The sequence below is a fragment of the Myotis yumanensis genome, unplaced genomic scaffold (assembly GCF_028538775.1).
Source record: "Myotis yumanensis isolate MYYU_CA2020_CCGP unplaced genomic scaffold, mMyoYum1.0.hap1 SCAF_6, whole genome shotgun sequence".
Lineage (NCBI taxonomy): Eukaryota > Metazoa > Chordata > Mammalia > Chiroptera > Vespertilionidae > Myotis > Myotis yumanensis.
This window is the reverse complement of record NW_027223757.1, coordinates 31,115,169-31,127,335: the sequence shown is the minus strand read 5'-3', so window position 1 is coordinate 31,127,335 and position 12,167 is coordinate 31,115,169. Positions and strand designations below refer to the sequence as shown.

General features: G+C 35.4%; 1 protein-coding gene across 4 annotated transcripts in view; it reads right to left on the bottom strand.

Annotated features, from left to right (window-relative positions):
* Positions 1–12,167, bottom strand: part of ADGB (androglobin) — a 124,606-nt gene that overhangs the window by 93,474 nt on the left and 18,965 nt on the right. For all 4 annotated transcript variants that reach the window (XM_070417857.1, XM_070417858.1, XM_070417859.1 and 1 more), the window contains exons 4-7: positions 10,699–10,770; positions 8,771–8,980; positions 4,042–4,181; positions 224–310 (exon numbers count right to left, since the gene is read on the bottom strand). In XM_070417857.1, the coding sequence (XP_070273958.1) occupies positions 224–310; positions 4,042–4,181; positions 8,771–8,980; positions 10,699–10,770 (509 nt within the window). The remainder of the gene's footprint in view (positions 1–223; positions 311–4,041; positions 4,182–8,770; positions 8,981–10,698; positions 10,771–12,167) is intronic.

The following is a 12,167-nucleotide window of genomic DNA, read 5'->3' as shown; positions in this document are numbered from 1 at the left end:
ATATTATAGGACTAAATTTACAATATATATGTAAGGAAACAGAATTTATCTTGAAATTCTCAAATAATTTTATATAAAACTATAAAATGTTGTTCTCCCCAACATTTTTATAAAATGTAACTTTTCTTGAAATTTCCTTAAAAAGTACAAATGTTTTGGTTAAAGAAACTTTATAAGGGGAGAAAGAAAAAAAATGCACAAGAAAGTTAATGGTCAAACCTACTGGAGAGGAATGACTTCCGGTAACCATCCTGTAAGTGCGTGAATAATGGTGGACTCTCCCAGCTCTCTCTTCTCTGCTATATGGATGCTAAAGAAGCAAATGCACAATAGTATAGTTAATAAAATTTGAAAACACAGAGAGGTATGTAAGAAGTAGGAATCTCTATTAAATAGTGATATAATAATGAATGTAGGGGTCATACTGGTTAAACATTATAGCACAAGAAAATATTATTCCAACAGTCAGATTACTTGTTTTAATAAAGCACTTAAGTAGATCCAATGATAGAATGTCACATCTATTTACAGAACATGATTATAAGCTTTATTTTTAAAAGACATAAATTAAGACTGCTATCATATACATAAAACATATTCATACATGTGATATATGTTAAAATATATACAGATAATATATCATATATTTTATATATTCAATATATTATCATGTTCTTTTAAAAATAGAACAGTGACTTTATGTTTCTGGTTTTAGTACTTATTCTAAGATGCCTATGAAGCTATGTATTGTCAGTCTCATATATGGCAGGTCAAGATGGGCATCAGACATCCTTAATTAAATTATTAGATAATTTCAGAGAAACCACAAACAGCTCTTCTATCCTATACAAACCAGCGGATTTGCCACCATAGGATAAAATCAAATGACATTGTGATTGACCAAATGTCACTCTTCTCATTTTAGTTTTTTGTTTTTTGGGTTTTGTTGTTGTTGTTGTTGTTTTTTCTGACTAGATTAGTCCATTTACAGCAACAGGCAAATCCCTCTTCTGCCCAGGAGTCACAGCTTTAGTTGACCATATGGTGATGATAGATGGATTGATGTGTCTACATATCTCAAAGATAACAAGTATCTATTGAGAAAATTCATAGTTTAGTCTAAATTCTTCTTTGGATAATCATATTTAAGAATTGACTGTAAAAGCCTCATAGAAATAATGTTTTTTTCCTTTATGTATCTCACAGTGATATTGAACAACTACTAAATATTAATTTTTAATGTAGAAAGCTAAAACTTATATGACAATAAATATAAACTGAGAAAAATGTGTAGACAAATATAAGTTGTACCATTATATTTGGAAGCCTAAGAAATGCCTTACGTTTAGTCTGACCCTTTATTTCCAAGCTGGATTTATTTATTATTTAAAAATGACAATAATTCTATCATGCAAGTTGCTAGAAAATTCTATTGAACTATACAGCTTTAAGAAAGACAGAATGCTACTCCATTTATTCAGGTCATGCCTGTAATGCTTCACTGGCCTTGCAGCTTTAATTCTCAGAACTTCAGGTGAGGTTTGACAATTAGGAACATTAAGAACATTATTTTCTTTCAAAATAAACAAATATAGCCCTAGCCTGTTTGGCTCAGTGGATAGAGCATTGGCTTATAGACCAAAGGGTCCCGGGTTTGATTCCAATCAAGGGCACCTACCTCGGTTGCAGGGTCCTTCCGGCCCAGGCCCTGGTCTGGGATCGTGAAGGAGGCAACTAATTGATGTGTTTCTCTCACATCGATGTTTCTCTCTGTCTTTCCCTCTCTCTTCTACTCTCCCTAAAAATCAATGGAAAAAATATCCTGTGGTGAGGATTAAGAAATAAACAAATAAGTAAATAAGTAAATAAATAAGTAAATAAATAAATAAATAAAATAAACATAGTTGTCACCAGTGTAAATACTCAGTAGTGTTCAGCTACCTAGAAAGATATTGGATGAGTATTTATTTATTTTACAGAAAGAAAATTTTTTGAACTTAGAGTTACTTTTAAATTATTTTTTTGTTTGTTAATCCTCACCCGAGGATATTTTTCCATTGATGATTGATTTTCAGAGAGAGTGGAAGGGAGAGAGACTAAGAGAGAGAAACATCGATGTGAGAGAGACACATCGATTGATTGCCTCCCACATGCACCCAGAACTGGGCCTGGGGATTGAACCTGCAACCTAGGTACATGCTCTTGACCAGAATCAAACCTGGGACCCTTGGGTCCATGAGCTGAGCTGACACTCTATCCACTGAGCCAAACTGGCTAGGGCCTTAGAGTTGTTTTTATAGAAAATAAAACATAAATTAAGATTTACACCCTAGCCAGTTTGTCTCACTGGATAGAGAGTTGGCCTGGGGACTGAAGGGTCCCAGGTATGATTCTGGTCAAGGGCGTGTGCCTTGGTTGCGGGCACATCCCCAGTAGGGGGTATGCAGAAGGTGGCTGATCGATGCTTCTCTCTCATCGATGTTTCTAACTCTCTATCCCTCTCCCTTTCTCTCTGTAAAAAACTCAATAAAATATATTTTTTAAAGAAGATTTACTACTAATTAATAAATAGATTGACACTGGTCTCTCTCTTGCTCTGAATGACAGACAAGAAAACTTGAGGGAATCTCATAATTTAGAGAGATTACTAGCATCACCATATTTTTTTAATTTTAGGGTTAGTTTTATGAAAACTAGATTATAAAAACCTGTAAATCCATGCAAACTGTCACACATGAACTGCAGTGTGTCCTAGTACACCAAATAAATTATGGGATAAGTCTGTTCTTTTAAATTATTGAAATGAAGTGCTGCAAGCTGGGTGAAACAAATTCCCAACAGGAAATGGAGGGTTGTTAAGAGAAAGGGGGGATGAAGAGGCTGGCAGGAGGAGTGGTTTTGTTGTTTAGCCTTGGGGGAGAAAAAGGAAGCTGAGCTCAAGAAAATCCAGGAAGAGCAGACCTGCCTTCTGAGTGATCTTGCTGTGTTTACAGAAAGCGAGAGGGCTGGGCTTTGAGCAAATGGCAGATGCTATCTGTTAAAACCTGTAGTGTGTTCTGTTGCTATTAGGACGCATTGTGAGGGGACGGGGGATCCTTTCCATTATCTTAGGTTGCAGGAAACTTTGTCGTTTTTTGAGGTTTAACACTGTGTATTTCTACATTTACATTAATCACTTTGCTAATTAGTATGTAAAAGTCTTTTGCATTGATGCATTTTGTACTTCCCTCCATTAAAAGTCTAACAGCCAAAAAAAAAAAAAATAGGACACATTGTGAGGGGAGGGGGGGGTGTCAAATTCAAGCTGGTGCAGTGGAAGTGAGCATTCTCCCACCAAGCAAAGGCACAAAGTAACCATGCATTGGCAGCTCAAGCATCTAAGCCTGTTTGCATCACTAGGGCCGAGATGGAATGACCACAGGTCTCTGCACGTGGAATCTGAGAGAATCAACAGCAGAAATGCCTCATCTATGCTGGTGCACAAGTCACGCAGGATGCAAGCAGATTTCATAAGGATAGTGAAGAAATATGAATAGTTAACACCATGAATGTATTAAAAGGGACCAACGTTATCAACAGCATGAGCAGCATCTTGGCATCCTTCAAAACAGTTCAGGGTTTTCAAAATTAGCACATTATTGTTGCATAGACAGACTTAATCCTTTAACTGGATCCCAGCATATTATTCAGTATTTGGATGAGCCAGTATTGTCCTCTACAAAACAACTTCTTTCTCCCCTTAAGCTGAAGCATTTTTTTCTGATTGACTTTCCATTCATAGAGAGCATTGAATATAGAATAGTTTTCTTGAATACTTTTACTGGGGGAATTTTATTTGATTGCTGGCTAACCCAATACTTCAAACTAATGACTTTGGCCTATACATTTTTACATAAGAAAATTTACACTGTTTGAAAAGAAAGTTTTTAAAAATTAATCAAAAAAATAAAGCTGTGGAATATAGATGTGGTACTGTTGTTTTTACTGTGGTTTGCCTTTTTGTTTTTATACAAGTGAGTGATAATTCCACTTTCTACATACTCAACATTTGCCAGCTTAATGATAGCTTTAGACAAAAGCATGGGCCAGAGTTCAAGTTCACAAGTTGTAGCTGGAAGCAATAGATTGTTATCTTCATCAAAAGGCAGAAAGTCATCAATGGTTATCTTTCTCCAGCAACCCTAAAAATGAGAAGAAAGAAATATACCATCCATGATTTATGTTCTTTTCGCTCATACATCATTATGCAGGGGGCGGGGTGGGGGTGGGGCAAAAATAGGTTTGTAATTGTATGTGATACAGAGTTTATTCTTGGATTATTATTCATTAATTATTGTATTATTTTTCAAACAACTGTAAACCTACTTTTGCCCCACCTTGTGTACTACTGACATTATTATTTACTGTTTTATAATTTTATTTTAACTTCTTACATATAAAGACTGACATACTAGTCTTTAATACTACTCTGGCTGAGGGTTTGGGCTTATTATTTTCCTTAATGTAATTACAGTGCATTCAAATAAGGACAAAGATAAGCATCTGTCTTTATTTATGAGGTCTGGTAAGCATATCCTTGGATGTCCCATCCTACATAATGCAGCAAATTAAAGTGTTTCAAATAACAGAATCAAAACATATACAACCATGAATGAATTTGGGCATAATTAAATAATTTAATATATTCATAAATGTAACTTTAGTAATTATTATTTATTAAGCTCAGTGATCTTATGCTTCCAATGATCATATTACTCCCACTTGTAATCAAAGACCTAATTTTTAACATGAAGTTAATTAATACCTTATTTAATATAATCATTATACATTCACCTATATGCATATTCCTTCATAATTAAAAGTTTGAAGCAATGATAACATTAATGATTATGAACTCCAAGTTTTTTGTTAATGTTGGTTTTACATATAGAATTTATTATAGAATTCTTCCTTTACCCAATGACTATTTTCAGTAGTGATATAAGTGTTGTGAATCCAAAGACTGACATAACACAGGGTCAATACCACTGAATTCTTATAGTCTAGCAAGGAAAGAAGTATATGCAAACAATATGAAATTCCATATGTTCAAAGTGCTCTAGGACCAGAAAAGAAAGTATAACTAATTTTGCTAATGTCTTCACAGGAAGGAGGCATTTGAAATTAAAAGTCAAGGAACAGTATATTTTCCCCAGGTAGATAGGAGTAATAGAGTAAAAAAATGCTTTCTTTGTATGACACTTGTAACTCTAAACTTACATTGGCTAGTTTAATGGTTATATATCTTTTTCTTTCTTTCCTAATAGATGATAAATCAAAATGGAATCCTACGAAATGTTCAAGAAACTCACAGGAGGACAGGAAAAGGGAAACAAATCCCTCCCCCTCAAAAATTAACAGACTTAAATTCCAATTATATGAAATATAAAGTACACACAAATTAAAACAAAAGAGTAACTAAGTATACTAATCAACGTTAAGAATTTGCATGTATTTTGACAGAAAAATTAATTACACATGTAGAAATCCAAGAAAAAAATAGTCATGAAAATGGGCAAAGTTATATACACAAAGATGCTATTTTACAGTATTATTTTTCTATTGGTGAAACATTGGTCCATAAATGTCTGTCAATGTGAAATTAGCAAAATATGTGTAGTCATTGTTGTATTCAAACAATGGAGTACAAGGTAGATAAACTGGCATAAAAAAGTCCATGGTTATGAAAAAAGTACTTTACAGAACAATAACTACTACATGATATTACTGGTGCTACAGACTATATATAGTAGGTTTGCTTATGATTATAAGGAAAAAAGTTTAGGAGGATATACATAAAATCATTTTCTGTGATTGTCTATATAGGTAGAGTCAGGGAACTTTCATTTTCTACTCTGAACATTTTAACAGTGTTTGAATTTGTTTTACTAAAAACATGTAGAATGTTAATAATAATGAAATAAGAATTTAAAAAATTACATTTTGTAAAAAAGTAATTGCATGTTAGAAAAATAGTTTGTCATGGTATATATCTTGTTTATATGGTTTAAAGAACAACAAAATTGTCCCCAGTGGGAGAGAGTTTGTTTCAAATGCAGACTGCAGGTTCTGCCCAGAGATTGACTCAGGGAGTCTGGGCTGGGGCATGGGAAGCACTTAAGGTTTTCTGCACCTCCACAGTTTAAGAAACTTTGGATTCAGGTTCTAGCTGGGTAGCTCAGTTGGTTAGAGCATCTTCCCAACACGCCAAGGTTGCAGGTTTGATCCCTTGTCAGGGCACATATAAGAATCAACCAACAAATGCATCAATAAGTGTAATGACAAATTGATCTCTCTCTCTCTCTCTCTCTCTCTCTCTCTCTCTCTCTCTCTCTCTCCATAAAAATCTATAAAAAATAAACTCTGAATTCTACAATAATATTGTCCTTAAAAAGTACAAGGTTTAATCTGAAACAAAAACTAATACATTTTTTTATACCAATAGATTGATGGCAACTGGGGAAAATTATTGGTCCCAATGTGTGTGTTTTCTGTTTCTTCAGAGACAAATGGAAGCATTGGGACAATCATGGAAAGGCCGCCAAGAGCAATGAATATTTCAAGTGGAAAGCAATAATGAATTTGTTTCTTTCAAGGAGCCAAAAGAATGAGAATGCTGACATTGGAGAGTACATGACCAGACTGTATAGATCCCAGTAGTGGGTCATCACTGCAGTGAAAGGAGAGAAAACTGCTCTGTTTCATAGCACTGTTCTTTATGCTACTCAGTACATTCTTGTCTGGCTGGTGCCAAAGAACCATGATGCTGTTTACTTAGAATCCAAACTGGAAATAATGGGAATACCTTTATGGGAAAAACTGGAATGAAAATCTGAACTTTAAATTTCATATAGAGAGGCTCTGAGACCTCAAGGACTGACTATGTTATCTATACATTTTTAAAAAAATTTTCTGAATCTAAGTAGGTTTGGGATGGTTAGGAATCAGTATAGTTAAAGAGAAATAAATCACATTTTTCTATGCAAAATGGAATGTAGTATTAATAAATGTTGATCCCTGTCTGGAAGGAAATTTGAAAAGAAGGAAGGATGTCAGGAAGCAGAGAGAGAGAGACAGCGCGGGGCGAGGGAGAGAGAGAGAGAGAGAGAGAGAGAGAGAGAGAGAGAGAGAGAGAGAAAGATTGAGGTTGAAACTAATACCGTTGGTTTAATGTTTTGCTGATGCTGTTTTGAAATTCTTAATACCTTCAAACTCCATCTCAAGTCAGGTTTAGGTGAATGTGCAGAACTGGGGGCCAAATGTCCAGACATCTGACCTCCTCACTCTTCCCATGTTTACCTTCTTTCCATCATCCCTCAACACTATTACTGGGAATCCACTTTCTCAATGCCATAGCCTCCCTCTCACGCCTCTGCACAGTCTACCTCCTGATGATAAATACATAGATAATGGAATTTAAGAAGTTATTTTCTCTTTTAATAACTTTCTAAAAAATATGACTTCATTAATTTCAGAGATAGGAAGGGAGAGGAGAGAGATATAAACATCAATGATGAGAGAATCACTGATTGGCTTCCTTGAGCCTGCAACCCAGGCATGTGCCCTGACTAGGAATTGAACTGTGACCTTCTGGTCATGGGTTGATGCTCAACCACTGAGTCACACAGGCTGGGCTTTTCTAACAACATTTTGACTTTCAAGGTCTATTGTCTTGCTGTGAATATCAAAAACAAACCCCCAAATCCTATTTTGAAAAATAGTAGCTAAACTTGTCTTCTTTACTTTCACCTTCCCACTGTAATGGTCCTTTTAATTCCTAAGCATTGGTCTCTCAACGTCCCATATCCCAGCCAGATGGATGGCTTGGCCTCATTAAGAAAAAGTCATGTTCCTAGACATGTAGAATGGAATGTATAACTCTTTATGCTTTGCCCACTTCTTCAAATGTACAAGAACATTCTCAGTGACTAGGACCAGTTTCATGGGTATATGACCTTTCACACAAGACCCCACGCTCAGAAGGGCCTCACATTTGGTTCAAAGTGCTGCTATTACTATCTTGAAATTTCTAACAATTTTTGAACAAGGAGACCCGCAAATCCTGTAGCTGGTCTTGCCTGGGACTCTGGGTCTTTAGAAAGAGAAATTCCTCATGAACAACCCAAAGGTGTCTAATATAATCTAGCATTGCTACCTGTGGTGTGAGTCTACTTTGTCCTAATAACGGAGGGGTTTTTGATTCTCTATTTGTACTTCTTACTATCACACTGGCTTCCTTTTAGGCAGAGGTAAAACTTTCTGTGTCACTGTAAGGTTTGTTGACATGAAAACAAATCTCAAGTTTAGGACAAAAAACAACAACAAAAAACACAAAACAATGGAATCAGGTTCCTCAACAGCAGTAAGTGCCAGGAGAGGAGTGGACCATGCTCCAGCACTTCCTCCTGCTCATGACCCTGACAGCACATCACAGAGAAAAGAGGAAGGGAGACAGCCCCGTGCATCCACCTGCCTGCACAGCCTGCCTGCCTGAACCAAAAACTGGTTCATGAAGCACCGGTTTAAAAAGCACCAGGAACTGGTATCAAGGAGAAACAACTGTTTCTTACTAATCCCAAATTACGAATGCAGGCCATTTCCCCCCACTAGCTACCGGATTGATATCCTGCACAAACTGCATCAGTTTGTATTAGCCGAGGTATCAGCCTATAGGCAGACATATTTCAATATGAAAGGAAATGAATGTCAATGCACACGAACATGAACTTACCATCCAGTACAGTTTCACAATATACTTTCCGTAGCTATTGTACAAAGGCATGTGACCCTTCACAGCTTTGCACAGAGAGTAGATGTGTTCCCAGGGCTTCCAGATGGGAACAGTAGGTTCCCCTGTAGTCCCTTTAAGGCTATTGTTCAAAAAAGCCCCATTGAATATCTTCCACACTGCATAGATTTCGCTGATAATCCATCTCATCAACTGTAGACAAAAACCATTAATGTCAATTAGTTAATTTTCAGTTGTTGGCACTATAATTTAGGTGAGAAATCAGTTAAAAACCTACTTCCAATAATAATATTAAATTCTATATATGATGTGTTCACATTTTCATTTCTGAACTACAGAATAAAGCATACATCTTGCTTTTGTTTTGGGGAAGTATTGTCATATTACAGGCTAACAAATGTAATATTAAACATACTCTTAGCTAAGGTCTGTCTTCCAAAGTAAGCTGTCAATGACCTTCATTTGACATAGACCTTCATTTGAATTCTGTGTGTGTGCTTGAGAGAGAGAGAGAGAGAGAGAGAGAGAGAGAGAGAGAGAGAGAGATTGAATGCTTCTGAAAACAATGATTTACTTTGGGATTAACTTTTTATAAATGAGGGAGCTACTTCTCTGTAAATGTTGAGAAGCTTGAGAAAAAAAGATCTCTTTCTTATCAATAGGACTAATTAGACAAGGAATGAGACATGAAAAAAATTAAAATTGCACACATACTTAAATATACTCTAAACTCATATTTCATGTGTTGATCTATAGATGCAGAAATGCTCCAAGTGAAACTCCCACTTGCAATGTTAAAACGTGCAGGAAGGCCCAGTGGGGAGCTGAGCTTTGGAGTAGAAATAGAGACCAGGATTTGAATCCTCCTACAAATCCTTCTGTTCTTGAGTAAGTCACTTCAGCCTCTATCAATTTCAGTTTTTCATCTATTAAATGTAGATTAAACTATTTATTTTTCACCCTTCTTTGTGAGTAATAGAAACAATACATAAGAAATCTATGTGTCACAGTGGATGTTGAAGAAAGCCATTACTACCCTCAGTAGTACTAGCTTTTCTGAAATATTCATCTCATGTTTTACTGACTGGTATTTACAGATTAAACACTTGAAACTGATTCATAAGATTTATGTTTTTCTTAATTTGCTTTATCTAGGAACTTTCTTAAATTTTGGTTAAGTTGAAATAGGCCAATCAGATATCTTCTTGTATATATGAAAATACTATATATTATTGTATAATTTCCTCTCTTGAAAAATAAAAAAGCTAAAATCTATATATGTTTAGGATTCATAAATTTGGAGATAATTTTGTTGAGACACTAAACATAAGAAAGACAAAGGGTTTGAATCAATAATGACTATGCTCCACTCTTCTAACTGATCTTAAAAGAAAACGTTCAAAAATCCCCTGACTCTGAAATAACTACCTTGGGGAAGTGGAACAAGTCTGCTTCTGATGGATAAAAGGCAGGGCGGGGAGGTGGGGAAGTGCATCCCCACAGGAAGTAGGACTGCTGTGCTGAATATCTGGCTTGTTTAGAGGAGGTGTTGCAATCAAACCGCACCCCATGATTTCCCCCACATTAGCAAATCAAACAATGTAACACCCCTCTCAGAGAACAACTTTAAGTCAATTGCCAGGCAAGTGGAGCTGGAGCAGAAAAGCCTAGATTGTGAGAAGCCAGTACCTGGGCAGAAGAGGGGAACAAGCAGTGCTGATACTAACAATTCCCACAATTTGCATGCTGAACTCAAAGGGGCTTCTCTTTCCCTTTGAATGTCCAGCGTATTAACAGCTCAGTTATACCAAAACTTAAAGGTGAGCAAAGGAGAAGTGAGACTTGGAATTGCTTAAGCTGGTCCGGAAGGCATTTTGCAATGAGGCTTTAGTTCGTACTTCTGTACATACCTCACTGCAGAGTAAATGTTCATTTACTGAAAACAAGTCAAACGTGGTTTCATTCTTTACAACTACTGGAACCTGAAATAAAATATTTTAAAGAAGATATTATTCCTTAGAAAATAGAAAGGATATGTAGCTCATGCACTGTCCACAGGCCAAACCCAATTTCATTTCTCACAACCAGAGTATGATCTATCTATCTATCTATCTATCTATCTATCTATCTATCTATCTATCTAAATAGACTGAAATAGAGTAAATTTTATATAGAAAGGCCATCACTATTTTGCAGAATTTTTGTCTAAACTTTATATATGTCTATATTTAATTAGTCTCAGTATAAAATGTATTTATCACGGTGGACCTAGACACTAAAACTTGAAGAACACTTTCTGAAGATTTCCCCACAGAGCTAGACTTTCAGTTCTGTCTGTCGACACACCAACATGATGGATCAAAAGGAGTCAGTGCCCAGGGGGAGTAGAGGTAGAGGGATGGCAATATTATGATAAATGTTGGTGGAAGTATCATCAATAATAATCAATTAATTTATTTTTAGTATAAGTGTATCTCTCAGAAATAAGGTATTCTAAAAAGAACAAAATATGGTTTATAAAACTGTTCTACTTATTCAAATTTGTGACACTCCCATTTCATGGCATTCATATCCTTTATTTGCATGGAATGCAAATTCTGCAGTTAAATTGAGCAGAGCTTGAATATTATTAATAATATCTTTATATTAAGTGCATTATATTAACATCATAAATTTGTAGTCTTTATGTCAACACTACTTAACATTGTAAGGAATTTATAGGCATGCTTCATGTATATTTGATTCCTTACATTTAAAATGTCTTACAAGTAGACATTCCATAGATTCTCTGATGAAGAGAGATGTATCTTTCCATTTTCTCATTTTAGTATTTTTAAATTTAGGATTATCTGACTTCCTCATCTAGTAACAGTAATTGAAAAATATGGTGGATAAATTATATTTTCTTGCATTGGTAGTGCTTATAAAGAATAAAAATTTTGGGTTAAAATCACTTTGTGTAGAAACAGAGATTCAATGGATTCCATAATGTATACAAGAATCAGCTCCATTACAACCATTTGACTAGCTAACTAGTAACTAATTAAGCCTACTGATTTTCTATGCATATAAAAATAATGGAAGATCCAAGAAGGGAAAAAAGGCATTAATGATAATTAAGTACTTGGAAACAACAAATATATTTAAATGAACATAGCTATTAGGAAGATAGACCAGTGGGTCTGACATTTCGTGTACATAAGTGCTATTTTACAGAAAGGTTTCTCAGATGATGTCCTAGTCAATATGATGAAAGGGCTGGGTGTAGGGTCCAGAAATGAAGGTGGCCCTTGGAAAGTGCTTCAACAATCCCTGGGAAAGAGAGATCCAAATGCAAGTCTCTTGGGCTTGAAAATTAAGGCTAATAAACACTAAAGTA